The sequence below is a fragment of the Moschus berezovskii genome, chromosome 28 (genome assembly GCF_049115385.1).
Source record: "Moschus berezovskii isolate FMDL1 chromosome 28, NW_MosBer_1.0, whole genome shotgun sequence".
NCBI classification, from domain to species: domain Eukaryota; kingdom Metazoa; phylum Chordata; class Mammalia; order Artiodactyla; family Moschidae; genus Moschus; species Moschus berezovskii.
This window is the reverse complement of record NC_142487.1, coordinates 9,814,505-9,829,534: the sequence shown is the minus strand read 5'-3', so window position 1 is coordinate 9,829,534 and position 15,030 is coordinate 9,814,505. Positions and strand designations below refer to the sequence as shown.

The 15,030-nt window shown below is 49.6% G+C and overlaps 1 protein-coding gene across 5 annotated transcripts in view; it reads right to left on the bottom strand.

The window, feature by feature from the left end:
• Nucleotides 1-15,030, bottom strand: part of PTPRM (protein tyrosine phosphatase receptor type M) — a 671,212-nt gene that overhangs the window by 14,984 nt on the left and 641,198 nt on the right. For all 5 annotated transcript variants that reach the window (XM_055417180.2, XM_055417182.2, XM_055417181.2 and 2 more), the window contains 7 exons: nt 11,979-12,133; nt 11,606-11,741; nt 10,332-10,481; nt 9,203-9,376; nt 8,081-8,212; nt 2,163-2,288; nt 6-169 (listed from right to left, as the gene is read on the bottom strand). In XM_055417180.2, coding sequence (XP_055273155.1) covers nt 6-169; nt 2,163-2,288; nt 8,081-8,212; nt 9,203-9,376; nt 10,332-10,481; nt 11,606-11,741; nt 11,979-12,133 — 1,037 coding nt within the window. The remainder of the gene's footprint in view (nt 1-5; nt 170-2,162; nt 2,289-8,080; nt 8,213-9,202; nt 9,377-10,331; nt 10,482-11,605; nt 11,742-11,978; nt 12,134-15,030) is intronic.

Sequence of the window (15,030 nt, the reverse complement as noted above, 5' to 3'; positions counted from 1 at the left end):
CTCACAGGCAGTGCACGACTGTGCGCCCCTCCCCGCCGTTGTACTCCTCCTGCCACTTGTCCACCTGGCGGATGAGCTTCAGGAAGGAGCGCTTGGACACCGGCGTGTCCCGGTACATCGGCCAGCCCAGGAACTGGAACTGCTGCACCATCCGGTACCCGTCCTGGGGCTGCAGAGGGCCGGGCGATTGGAGGGGAGCAGGGAGAGAAAAAAAGCAGGCATTACGCTTAGGGCCAGGATCCAGCGTGCTGACCCCACCACCTCAGGCCAGGGGGCCCGAGGGAAGGAGGGCCTGCCTGTAATTAACGAATGGACCATCTATGGCCCGAGCAGTTAGGAGTCTGAATCGTGAGAGGATATAAAACACCAGGTGTTTTCAACGGGAGGCCAGACAGAAGCGAAGTGGAATGCTCACAGCTTTGCAAACGCCGCGTGAAAAGCAGCACACGACCTGAGGACTGGCCACACTGGGCTGAGAGTGGTGAACAGGCTTGAGTTTAATTACAGGTAAACGAAAGGTGAAGGATAGACTGTGTTCTGGCAATGTCTGTGAGTTCAGAGTGTTACGCGTGACACCCTGTGTCCTGGGAGTATAATACGGTTCTGCTCACTGGCATGACTCTTGCTAAGATATCAATAGCTAATCTTTCACCATAATTAAATAGAATTATGTGTATGTGCTCAGTTGCTCAGTCGTATCCAACTATGCAACTAAAGCCCGCCCGGTTCCTCTGTCCATGGGGTTCTCCAGGCAAGAATACTGGAGTGGGTTGCCATGCCTTCCTCCAGGGGATCTTCCTGACCCAGGGATTGAACAGAACCTGTGTCTGTGTCTCCTGAGTCTCCTGCACTGGCAGGAGGATTTAAATAGAATTTTAGGAGTCAAGAAATAACCAGGCCACATGATTTCAGTCTAACTCTCTTGGGCTAAATCTTCCGTGGCGGCCGGTAGCACCTGACACAGGGGATCACTCTTGTTTCCTTCCTGGCTGTACCCCCACCAAACCCCACAGCTCTTGGCCTCCCTTCCTCCCAGACTCTTGCTGATGCAGGCCCCAGGCTCAGTCCTTGGGTCCCTTTCTCTTCTCCACTTCTCTCTTGAAGGTTTCATTCAGTCTCACGGCTTTAACTATTCCAGTGAGTCCTCAATCTGCGCACCCTCACAGATTCCAAGGTCTCCACAATATTCCAGGGCAGGCATCAAACAGTCACTTCAAACCCAGCATGTACCCAGCTGAACTGCCTTCTGTCCACGCGGGCTCCAACCCCTAACAATCCTGTTACCCGCACAGCTTTCCCTAACCTGGTTAATGTCTGTTCCATCCAGTTCTCAGGACCAACATGCTGAGAGCTGCTCCTGAGTCCCTGGGATCCAACTGATCAGCCCATCCTATTGGCTCTGAGGCCAGAATGTATCAGAGTCCCTCCACCTCCCCCTGCCCACTGCCGCTCTGTCTACCCTTGTCCTTTCCTCCTGGCTTATTACAACAGCCTCCTGACCCGCTCCCTCACTGTCCTCAGCACAGATGCCAGAGCGTGCCTTCTAAAAGCTCGATTATAGCAAAAGACTCTTCCACTTGGGACGCTATGGCAGTACCTCCTTTCCTTCAGAGCGGAAGCCCCGATCCTGGCGGTGGCCTGCAGGGCCCTATGTGACCTCTGCCCCCTGGACCCCAACCTCAGCCCCAGCAGCTACTCCCGCCTTCATCTCCTGGGCTGTGGACACATCAGCCACCTTGCTGTTATGGGACTCACCAGACAATCCCCCCACCTCAGGGCCTTTGCACTGACTGTCATTTCTGCCCCCAAAGCCAACTGCACGAGAGCACGTTGCTGCCCCTCATGCCCGCCAGGCTTTATTCATACGGCCCCTCTGCTCACACTCTGGTCTAGGCCTGGCACTTTCTGTTTTCCCATTTTTCTCCTACAGCACACAGTACCTTCTAGCAAATCTAGCAGGCAATATTTGTGTCCATCCTCTCCTGTCTGTCTTCTCCCTTTAGAACATAAGCTCCACAGGGTCAGGGAACTTTGTTTTGTTCACAGACTCCTAGAAGGGCCTTCAGGCTCCCAGAACACTGACTGACCCAGACCATCTACCCAGTCAATTGATGAGAAAATAATGAAACCGCAACACCAGCCATGGTGGTTGCGGATCTTACTCGTGCTGCGTTGTAGATTCGGAATATTCTACTGATGATGTCTTCTTCCAGGTCAGCAGAAACAAACTCCACCTGGATGGGGCCATGTCGGTGGACTCCATTCTCTGGCCAGTACTGCGGACACAACTGGATTCAAAACACAGAAACGTGAGGTTAATGATCAGAACACATTTACTGCTCACGTCTGGATAAGGTCACTACCAGCATCAGGCCCCAGCACCCCTCATTCACTTCCTTTTCTTTCTCATTTTCTTCCCCCAAGTCGACCTGTTGACTTTTTTGTTGGCTGAGCCCTTAACTCCCCCTGTCCGTCTAGTACTTTTTTCTCTATTTTCTGTGAAAGCATCACTAAGCCTCCCGAGGAGGTCATGTGGGCACTACTGAATACCATCGCTGTAAGATCTCTTTTGCCGCTGAAAGGCATTCTTCTCCAGCCCTGGGAGATGCCATGAGCTTCTGTTACAGGAGCAAAGACATTTGAGATGACTCACTCGACACCCAAATCTCCAACCTTCCATATGGGCTCACCTAGTAGTATGTCTGGAGAAGGCAATGGCAAGCCACTCCAGTACTATTGCCTAGAAAATCCCATGGATGGAGGAGCCTGGTAGGCTGCAGTCCGTGGGGTCGCTAAGAGTCGGACACAACTGAGCAACTTCACTTTCACTTTTCACTTTCACACATTGGAGAAGGAAATGGCAAACCACTCCAGTGTTCTTGCCTGGAGAATCCCAGGGACGGGGGAGCCTGGTGGGCTTCCGTCTATGGGGTCACACAGAGTCGGACACGACTGAAGTGACTTAGCAGCAGCAGTAGCAGCAGTAGTATGTAATCACTTTGAGAACAGGGCTGTTTAGTGACAAAATACTGATAACAGTGTTGGGTTGCATTTTCTCACGCTCTGGTCCAAACCCTCCCAGCTCAGACCTAGGAAACACGGTGGAATAAGAGTAACTGCTTTGGGCTTCAATTAAAAACTCAATTTCCTAGCGTCTCACACTCCAGGTATTGATGACACTGGGGAACCAGAGTTCTGCTGAGATGTGGAGCAGGTGACGAGTGCGGCGGGCAGGGTGCCAGGCATGATGGCAGATGAGGGAGGGGATCTTGCTTACCACTGCCCTGCAGCAACACTGAACTTGGAGACAGGTGAGAAAAACCCCTGTCTGTTATCACAAATCTTTTCTAAAGCTCTGCAGGCATGCATGCATGAATGCTCAGTTGTTCAGTTGTGTCTGACTCTTTGCAACCCTATAGATGTAGCCCGACAGGCTCTGTTGAGTGGGTTGCCCTGCCCTCCTCCAGGGAATCTTCCCAATCCAGGGATTGAACCTGCATCTCTTACATCTCTTGTATTGGCAGGCAGGTTCTTTATCACTGAGTCACCTGGGAAGCCTTCTAAAGCTCTGAGACCCTACTTAAAGTCTGAAATGAAGCTTCTTTGGGGAATTGGTATGCAATGATATTTTGGGAGCAGCATTTAACTCTTGTTTTCCAATTTACCAGAGGGACAAATGGCTGGAGGGGGAGGGCAGGGCAAGAGGAAAACACTTCATTATTTTACAGTCTATTTCTTCTGAGCCAAGAGCAGATGAAAACATCTCATTTTAAGCAGAATGATGTACAGTGAAGGTACCTACTGCCTGAAATTCCTTTTTCTGATGACTTTTCTTTTCCAAAGGATCTAAAATCTCATCATGGAGGGTTACAAAGGTTGATTTAGATCCAAGATTGCAAGATGGTTTCCAGTGGAACAAACGACGCCATCTCCCTCCCTCGGTTACAGAAGCTAAAGGTTTGAATTTCATGACCAAGAAGGAAAGTAGGATAACTAAAGGTCCTTTTTACATGAACTGAGTCTATAGTATTTTAGAAATTACATTTATTTATTTGAAAATAAAGCTTTTGGGTTTCCCAGGTGCTTCAGCAGTAAAGAATCCACTTGCCAATGTAGGAGATACGGATTTGATTCCTGGGTCAGGAAGATGCCACATAGCGTGGAGCAAACTAAGCCCCGTGCCATGACTATTGAACCTGTGCTCTAGAGCCTTGGAGTTGAAACTACTGAAGTCCATGCACCCTAGACCCTATGCTCAGCAACTAGAGAAGCCATCACAGCAAGAAGCCTGTGCACTGCAACTAAAGATTAGCCCCAGCTCATGGCAACTAGAGAAAGTCCGAGCAGCAACGAAGACCCAGCACAGTTACAAATAAAAATAACTAACTATATAAAGGGCTTTCCTGGTGGCTCAGTTGGTAAAGAATCCACCTGCAGTATGGGAGACCTGTGTTTGATCCCTGGGTGGGGAAGATCCCCTGGAGGAGGGCATGGCAACCCACTCAAGTATTCTTGTCTGGATACTCTCTATGGACAGAGAAGCCTGGTGGAAACAGTCTGTGGGGTTGCAAAGAGTTGGACACAACTGAGCATCTAAGCACACAACTATATAATAAATAAAAACTTAAAAAAAAATAAAAAAATATATTGCTTTCACGAAATTTTTCCTTCCTCACCAGAGCTTCTTGGTGACAAGTTATAAAACTGCCTTGTCAAAAGACGGCTAGCTGAAGTTTATTTACTCTTTGACCCCCAGGGTACCCATGTTAAAATTAACAGGCAAATGCTGGGAAGCTGAGTTGGGAAGAGAAGCCCTAGCACGCACATCTGAACTGTCCTGCCTGTTTTCTCCTGACGGAGCCAGCCTTATTTTCTGTTCGTCCTCCCAATTCAGCCCTCAATCTAAAGCTCATCACTTTCACCAGAGAAACACGAACGGCCCGGCCGGCGCGGGCTCCTGGATTATGGCATTCTGCATCCTGCCCAAGGAAACCGTGCGGAAAATGGCTTAAATAGTGCATAACACGTCCGTGAACTGGGCCTATAAATACTTAAAGCAGCTGAGTGCTATTCTTGTGCGATTGCAGAGACTTTCGGTTCAAATGCTCCGTTTAGTGCCCTCTAAAAGGCCAATTCCCAAGAGCGTTCTTTCTCCAAACCAGCACCGGCTCCATCTGCTGAGCGGGATGGGGATCTTGGCCTCTCCCACCGGGGCAGCCAAGGCTCGGTATGAGCCCAGACAATTGTGGGTTAGAATGCGACTTTAGAAGTCAAGTGTTAGTTGCTTAGTCATGTCTGGTATTTTGCGACCCCATGGACTGTAGCCTGTCAGGCTCCTCTGTCCATGGGATTCTCCAGGCAAGGATACTGGAATGGGTAGCCAGTCCCTCCGCCAGGGGATCTTCCCAATCCAGGGATTGAACCCAGGTATCCTGCATTGCAGGCAGATTCTTTACTGTCTGAGTTCACGGCTGAGTGACTAACACGCTTTAGAATTCAACAGTGTTGTCCAGAAAGAACGTGTGTAAACCACTGATGTCTGGTTCACTCATATGGAAAAAAAACAGTTTATCACCGCATTTCAGTATTCACATTAGGGGAAAAACAATGATTCTAAAGAGGGAACATTCATTTATCCTCTGTCTCTGTCTTGAATGAGTGGAGCTGAACGCATGGCATTGTGAGTTAGAAAACCAGAACCCTTGGTCCTATTTCTGGTTGTGTCACTGAGGTTCCCCAGCTGTGGTGTCTGCTTGTTTTTATAAATGGTTGCCACCCATTCTTCGGAGAGGAGAGGATCACCACGGAAGACTTCTGAAATATTTAAGCTTCTTAAGTAAAAAGGACTAGATGAGGACAAGCACGATCATTATTATTTCATTAACTAGCTTTTGGGCTACAGCCTCAACAAGACAATGCATTGCTTCAAAAGTAATGAAAAACATTACAGGACTGAAGTGAAGGTCCATGGGATTCTTGGCAGATTGATGACAATAAAGTGGATTTTAGGAAGGAAAACTTTTGTCCACTTTGCTGCAAGATGTCAGACTTTCATTTTTTTTTAATTTGTCTCTATGAGACAGAAAATTAATTCTGTTCCAGAACAAGTTTATTCTTACAACACACCAAGTTCAAACTTCCCACAAGGGCCTCTGTCATGGCAGGTCAGCCCGTGAGTAGAATAGCGGGCCCTAAAGTGACCAATCCAGCTTCCAGGACCCCCGGGCACACTCTGGCCTGACAGTTCCCTTTAGGAAAATCCTTCCAACCCCAGTACTAACACTGAGCCACCACCGCCCAGTTCTCTCTCTCTATGTGTAGGAAGAGGAGCTACAAACAAACCACATTCATCATTCTGAGTTTTCCTTATTTTCCAGTCTCGGTTTCACTTCTCTTTAACATATCTTTACCAAAGAGTTGACAAAAGTCATTGCTATCCCTTAGATATGAAAAAGTCTCCACTCTTTTCACCCTGCTTCCAAATAGGAAAAGGAGTACGTCAAGGTTGTATATTGTCACCCTGCTTATTTAACTTATATGCAGAGTACATCATGAGAAACGCTGGGCTGGAAGAAGCACAAGCTGGAATCAAGATTGCCAGGAGAAATATAATAACCTCAGATATGCAGATGACAACACCCTTATGGCAGAAAGTGAAGAGGAACAAAAAGCCTCTTGATGAAAGTGAAAGAGGAGAGTAAAAAAGTTGGCTTGAAGCTCAACATTCAGAAAACTAAGATCATGGCATCTGGTCCCATCACTTCATGGGAAATAGATGGAAAAACAGTGGAAACAGTGTCAGACTTTGTTTTTTGGGCTCCAAAATCACTCCGGATGCTGACTGCAGCCAGGAAATTAAAAGATGCTTACTCCTTGGAAGGAAAGTTATGACCAACCTAGACAGCATACTAAAAAGCAGAGATGTTACTTTGCCAACCAAGGTCCGTCTAGTCAAGGCTATGGTTTTTCCCGTGGTCATGTATGGATGTGAGAGTTGGACTGTGAAGAAAGCTGATCGCTGAAGAATTGATGCTTTTGAACTGTGGTGCTGAAGAAGACTCTTGAGAGTCCCTTGGACTGCAAGGAGATCCAACCAGTCCATTCTAAAGGAGATCAATCCTGGGTGTTCATTGGAAGGACTGATGCTAAAGTTGAAGCTCCAATACTTTGGCCACCTCATGCAAAGAGCTGACTCACTGGAAAAGACTCTGATGCTGGGGAGGATTGGGGGTGGGAGGAGACAGGGACGACAGAGAATGAGATGGCTGGATGGCATCACCGACTAGATGGACATGAGTTTGAGTGAACTCTGGGAGTTGGTGATGGACAGGGAGGCCTGGCATGCTGTGATTCATGGGGTCGCAAAGAGTCAGACACAACTGAGCGACTGAACTGAACTGAGGCCGACTGCCACCTGTGGGCTCCAGGTGGGCCATGCCAGGAGGCTCAGAGACACTCCCAGCCCAGATCTGGGGCTGTGTCAGAGGTTGACGGCCTTCCTCATCATCTCTGGTGGACTTGCTCTATGCCCTTCAGCCCCCGGGTCAGCCCTGACTGCCTGTTACCCTGCCTCTCTCTCCGGTCAGCGTTTCCGTCCTTCGAGAACAGCCCAGATTATGGCCCTTTGTTTCCCTGTCACTCACACTGTTTCTGAGTTCAGTCCATCTTTTTGGTCTCAGACTATTTTCTGCTGCCATCCCTAATTACATCTGGTTTTTATTACTTTTTGTAAAGTTTTTTTTTGTGTGTGTGTGTGTGTGCGGACTATTTTAAAACTCTTCACTGAGTTTCTTTTTACAATATTGCTTCTGTTTTATATTTTGTGTTTTTTTGCCATGAGTCATGAGGGATCTGAGCTCCCCCACCAGGGATCGAACCCACAGCCCCTGCATTGGAAGGTACAGTCTTAACCACTGGACTGCCAGGGAAGTCCCTGGTTTGTAACACAGGCATCTTTGGCTCCCTGTCCTCGCCTGGGGTTTGTAACCTGCTGCCAGGGGACTGCATTCTTGATGTGCAAACAGAAAACACAGGCTGGACCCTGGGCCGGGCTCTGGCAGCCGTAGTCCATGCGTCTCACCTGGGCGGGGTCCACGTCATTTAGCATCACCACAGACGTGCAGTGATAATCCAGGACCAGCCTCCAGAAGTCTTTCACCGTGTTTGGCAGAGGATGCTGGGTGACTATGAAAGCCGAGGGCTGTTTATAGCTCTGCAGATGCAAACAAGAGAGATCCAAATGGACCCGGGAGAACGTGACAGGAGGGAGCTAAGTTATTTTGTACACATGGGAGCTCGTGACACAAAACACCGAACATATTTAACAACTGTTGAATTCTATCACCATGGCCCATGCCAAAACAGGCCAAAAATAGACTCATCTGCAGAAAAATAATGCTAAAGTCACCTCACTTTGATACTCAGAAAACTTAATAAGTATCTCCTATAATTTGTTTGGTACTTCTGATAGAAAGGCAATGTCAACTCTACACATAACTAATTTAATGGAGAAAATTTAACTTTACTTTAAAATATGCATGATTAAGAGAGTTCCGTTTCTCCTAAAATCTGTGCGCTTATTGTTTAAATGTGTGAGATGGTGTTACTTATTCCTGCCATCCAAGGACACACACGCTTTTGACAGCTCTGCAGAGCGTCAGACAAGCTTAAATACCTTTTTACTGATACCACACCAATAGAATTAAAATTTCCGTATTAGCACTGAAAATCCCCATTCACTTTTCCCATCAATTGAATAGCAAATGCTCATTCAGTTAGAAGTAAATAGACTGACAGGAGGTAATGGGTTGTGTACTATCTGTGCTGACAGGCAATTTCTCCCCCATGTTAATTACTGCCTAAATTAGGAGGAATGGGAACTAAAATAATGCTTCAAACCATATTATCCCACTTCACTGCCTTCCTGACTTAATAGCTGGCTCTTGCTCTCTGGCCAGCAGGTTAAAAAACTGAAGTGCTCAGAGTGCTGCCGACACACCCTTCCTTTATCAGTCCTCCTGGACCGGGGTCTCCCAGAGACCAAGAACGTCGGTCCCGGCACAGAAACGGAGGCAGAAGTGCACTTCGCTGAGAACACAGTTCATGGCTTTGAAGGAAGCCAGGGAGGGGACCCAGAGGCTGCCCCGAGAGGAACGTCCTGCCGTGTTCTGCCCAGGGAGGGGGTGCGGGGCGGGGGGCTCACGTCCATGAGGGCCGCGTTGATGTAGTTGCTGCTCTCGCCGTCAATGGTGATGAGGAAGGGCAGGCAGCGGTCGGGCGGCAGGATGTCCATGCAGCGGTTCTTCTCGTGGTTACGGGGCAGGAGCGCGATGCTACAGTCTTCCACGCGCAGGGTCGGCGTCACCATGTTCAGGGTCTGGGGGACAGAGCGGACACACTTGGAAGGAGAACCCCATCTCATGTGCAGACCTCAGGGGACCCCCTGTGTCCCGAAGCTGACGGCTCCACTCTCCACTCCCTGGATCCCACTTACACAAGGAGATTTTTATTTCTCTTTAGTCTTTAGGACTCTGTGCACAGGCAGAGCCCATCAGACACAAGGAGTGCTGTAAGTATGCCAGATCAGGTGCCAACGAGTCCAGCTAGGACTGGACACCGGGGCGTTTGGAGGAAGAGGTTGGCAGGGATCAGGCTGGACTTAGGTGTGGAGTCAGGTGCATTCAGACCCAAGGCAAACATAAGAAATGGCACAGAGCACTCAGGTGGCACTAGTGGTAAAGAACCTGCCTGTGAATGCGGGAGACGTAATAGATGGGAGTTTGATCCCTGGGTCGGGAAGATCCCCTGGAGGAAGGCAGGGCAACCCACTCCAGTATCCTCGCCTGGAGAATCCCATGGACAGAGAAGCCTGGTGGGCTACAGTCCATGGGGTCAAAAAGAGTTGGACACGACTGAACGACTTAAAACGCATGCACTCTTGCCAGCAAGCGCCCTGAATGTGCCTGGCTTGGTCTGGCTGTTGGGGTTACACTGTGGGTTGGTCTGGCATCTGCTCCCTGAGCGGGGTCGGGGCAGGGAGGGCCTGGCTCTGCCAGACCAGTGGGTCTCGATGTGGGGACACGAACTACATCAGCACATGGTCTGGCTGTCAGTATGGTGTGTAGAGGGGCGGGGCTCAGGCATCCAGTGGGCAGTGGCCAGGGATGCTACTAAACACCTGACAAGACAGCCCCTCGGCCACGGACAACTGAACCCCCAGCGTCAACAGTGCTGAGGCTGAGAAGCCCTGCACAGGCTCAAGGGTTCTGGAGCCAACTCTGAGTTTCTTCTTAGGAGCAAGGTCACAGCCTTGTCCCTTTAGCACAACCTACCCGGAATTCCTCCTTGATTTGGCTCGAATTGGTCTGTGGGTCCAGCTTGTTCATGTCATAGTAGAGAGACCTAACCTGGGAAGCGGGCACCGAGGTGTCCCCACAGAGACAGGCTTCCAGAATGGCATCGTGGATGAACACGTACTGCTCCTGGGGAAGCAGAGAAATCAAGGTAACTCCCAGGAACCAGAGAAGGAAGGGAGGTAGCCCCTCACGGACCAGAGAACAATGGTTCACCGTCACAGAGCACGCCTTCCTTCCAGAGAGAAGGCCGGGGAGGGGACCTGGCCGCTCGGAGGAGGGCTGTCCCAGGGCCAGTAATCCTGTCCTCCTCTAATGGAAGGGCAGGGCATTAGTGACTGGCCATGTGCGGAGGACAGCGGGAGGAAAGGTAAACAGGGGCACAGTGCAGAAGGCTTCAACATGCTGATGGAAACCACTCAAGACACAGGGGCTTCCCAGGTGGCGCTGGTGGTAAAGAAACGCCTGTCAATGCAGGAGACGTAAGAGACGTGGGTTTGTTCCATTGGTCAGGGAGGTCCCCCGGAGAAAGGAATGGCCACTGACTTCAGTATTCTTGCCTGGAGAATCCCACGGACAGAGGAGCTTGGTGGGCTACAGTTCATGGGGTTGCACAGGGTTGGACATGACTAAAGCGACTTAACATGCACGCACATTAGTAAAAACATTAATTTCCTAGGAACAGGGCGGAATACTTTTTCTCAAACACTTAAATTCCTGATACACCTTGAATTCTAACTTAGAGAAGTTCCAGAGTGCTTCCAGAAAGTGGGCAAATTCCCACGATGCCGGGCCACTTACTGGACAGAATTTTTAAGGACAGTCGGAAGAGAAGGAAATGCACAGAGATTACCCTTAAAAATCACTCTGCAAATGCCTGCCTATTCTCAGGGGTGGTCTCGCTCTGGTTACCAGCTAGTTTAAAAGACACAATAAAAAGAAACGGTATTGAAATCCTGAAGGCTTCAAAGTGGAGCCTCGACCGGGACCCTGGCTGCAGAAGCAAGGGGAAAGCTGGGCTTGGGGAGCAGATTCTGTTACCTGGCAGACTCCTGGGCTTTTTCATGTGTTTACGAGAGGAGAAAGAAAAGGAAGGAGGGAGGGCAGGAAGAAAGGATGGCCATGTGCCTTGCCTCTTCTGCTGGGGGTTTCTGAAGATAGAACCGTGGCTTCTGCCCCTGGCTTGGCTCTGGGACATGGGCAGCGGGGAGGGAGCCGGAGGCTGGGGGCGGGGGTGGACGGGGGTTCAGTACCTCGGTCTGCACCATGTTCACCCTCCGAGACCGCAGCTCCCGCACGCAGTTGTAGATGTCCACCACCCCTTCCCGCTCGGCCATGTCCAGCATGATGTCAATGACGATGAAACAGCCGGTCCTGCCCGCACCAGCACTGCACAGAGAGGGGGGTTCCGTCAGGGGGGGCAGGAGGGACCCCCGCTGCTGCTTCCTCTTAGATCCTCGCTGGGGTAAAATTCACAGAACGTGGAACGACCGCTGGAAGGTGTACAACTCAGTGGCGCCTGGCACCCTCGCAGTGCTGCGTGACCACCGCCTCTGTCGAGTTCCCAGACATTTCCATCACCCCAAGGGGACTCGCACCCGCTGCCCTCGCTTGGCCCCCACTCACCTGCAGTGCACCACCAACGGGCCTGCGTTGGGTGGGCTCTTAGATTTCACCTGCCGGACGAAGCCCAGCAGCCCGGTGGCGTGGTAGGGGACCCCATGGTCCGGCCAGCCCGTGAAGTGGAACTGTCTGATTTCTCGGATTTCGTGGACGCCTCGCTGCCAGGGGCCGGTCAGCACGGGAGAGAACACAGGGAAATGGACAATGAGGGGCCAGGAGGGCGCCAAGGACCCTCAGCGTCAGGGAGCCTGCGTCGGGTAACTGACTGCTGGGAAAGTCATCCTCCAAGGTAACACCGGCTCTGAGAGCTCATCACAGGAGGAAGATGCTTGGAGGGGTGGAAGGGGAGGTGATGCCTGGGGAACGCGCGAGCTTACAGGTGCAACGGCAGTGAGTGGACAGTGGTGGGCGCTGAGACTCCTCGAGCCTCCTTTCTAAGCTGTAGTCTCTGTTAACAGTCTGTGTGTCACTCACATCCTGCAGTGAGAGGCACGACCCGAGACACAGCCTGGGGGCGGGAGGGGTCCAAGGGGTGTTTACGTCTCAAGACAAGTAGCCGAGACACAGACCCCTGTTCAGCTCTTCCGTGTCCTGGTGCCGTCTGCACCGGGCACTTGGGCTGTGCACACGCCGATGTGTACAGGAAGGCTCCTGGAAGAAGGACCGCTTCCATCCAGACAGGCCACAGGACCACTTTTCATTGGAACTCGTTTGTTAGGCTTCTCTTTCTAACTGGGGTAAACACTGAATCCATGCATCTGGTCACCAACAATCAGATGCAAACGCAGCTCTTCAGGTCTGACCCCAGGGTCTAGAGTGGCAGAGGTATGAAGATGGTGCCCCCGGTCTTCAGTGGTTGGCTTTCAGGAAGTAGGCATGTCAGCAAATACAAACCATGGAAACCAAGAGGTATTTTTGCTGGAATTCTATGTTAGATCAGTAAACTGAAGAGGGAGGGTGGTCCGTCATACAACTGAGGGGAGGCAGAAGGAAACAGACTTCAAGCATTTTTTTTTAATTTGTTTTTGTTTTGAGAATAACTAAGTTGATTTATGGGCTTCCCTGATGGCTCAGGGAATCGGAGCTGCCAATGCAGGAGACATGGGTCCCATCTCTGGGTTCAGGAAGACCTCCTGGAGAAGGAAATGGAAACCTACTCCAGTATTCTTGCCTGGAGACTCCCATGGACAGAAAAGCCTGGTGAGGTTGCAAGGTCCATGGGGTTGCAAAGAATTGGACGTGATTGAGCAAATAAGTACGTTAAATTGATTTTTATCCATTTTTTTCTTCCTAACTATGAATCTATGCATGAAGACTGTGTTTCAAAACAAGAGTCTGTTTTGAAAACAATTACTTCCAGAATCAAGGCTGGATGTAACCTGAGATAAAACTTGACTTTCCCCCTTCTCTCTTTCCAGCACTGTTTCCTGGACACCATCTCTGTGTTAGGCCCTGGGTGTGGTTTTACTCTCAACACAAATTGTCCAGGAACCCTATGTTCACCGTCAGTCACTGTTTGTGGAAACTTAGCCAGGAAGAAATTTATGTGCTTTGAAAGACTAGAAGAGGCAAACAACTATAGGTTCTAAAGATGAGAGCTGTTTGCTATCAGGGTGTTCATTTGTCTTGGTTTAATAACACAAAAGTGCGGAAGCTTCATTTCTCTTAGAAAATCATGCTGTTCTTTAGTTGGTTTAAGCATTAAGGAATTAAGCTGTCAGGGATTCACAAAGGAAAATCAACACTGTCATCTGCTAAATACGCTCTGTGACCCCAGAGCAAGATTCCTAGGTGGTTAGGAGCCCACATTTCCTCTTGCTGAAACCATGATAACAGGTGGCCAAAGCCTCCATCAGAAGACAAATGGTGAGGCTGTGTCACCCCTGAGTGCTCCCCTGGCTTTAGGTAGGATGACGGGGCAGGGGTGGTCCCAGGAAAGGGGAAAGCCTATAATAAATATTTCTTCATTCCAAAGAGGACAAGAGAACACTTACGTCCCTGATACACTGTTAATTTTAATTTTTTTGAGCACTTTTTCTAGGTTTCAGATCTAGCATCCCCAGATTCTGAACTCCATCCATCATGGGGTGGGGAAGGGGTGTCCAAGAATGCAAGGCTCATTCTCTCAGCAGGGTAAATGCCAGTGTCTGGGATGCAGCAAACCTCTTCCCAAAATAAACCTTGCTCTCTAATGTGCTCCCGACTGACGAGACGAGCAATGGAGTGGCTTCTGAGTCACCTCTCACTCTTGTTCACGGACGCGGCAGTTCCCTCTTTTGCTGTTTTGCAATGTTTGGGGGGATAGATCATAGATGTGATTGGTGATCACAGCCCCAACATGTTGCAAGTTGATATCAAGTATACTGTTGTTTTTCATTAATGAGATTTTGTTGTTGTTGTTCAGTTACTAAGTTGTCCCTGACTCTCTGTGACCCCATGGACTATAGCCTGTCAGGCTCCTCTGTCCTCCACTGTCTCCCGGAGTTTGCTCAACAAGACTTAATGTGATAAAAATCAGTATTTTCATTACATATATAAATTGTAATAAATATTAATGCTATATAAAGGTGCCTGTATAGCCAAAGCTATGGTCTTTCCAGTGGTCATGTACGGATATGAGAGTTGGACCACAAAGAAGGCTGAGTGCCAAAGAGTTGATGCTTTCAAACTGTGGTGCTGGAGAAGACTCTTGAGAGTCCCTTGGGAAGCAAGGAGATCAAACCAGTCAATCCTAAAGGAAATCAACCCTGAATATTCATTGGAAGGACTGATACTGAAGCTGAAGCTCTGATACTTTGGCCACCTTAGGTGAAGAGCCAACTCATTGGAAAAGACCCTGATGCTGGGAAAGATTGAGGGCAAGAGGAGAAGAGGGCATCAGAGGATGAGATGGTGGGATGGCATCACTGACTCAATGGACATGAGTTTGAGCCAGCTCCAGAAGATAGTGAGGGATAGGAAAGTCTGGAAAGGAAAGTCTGCTGCAGTCTGTGGGGTCACAAAGAGTTGGACACGACTTAGTCACTGAACACCAACAAAAGGTGTGAGATTTACT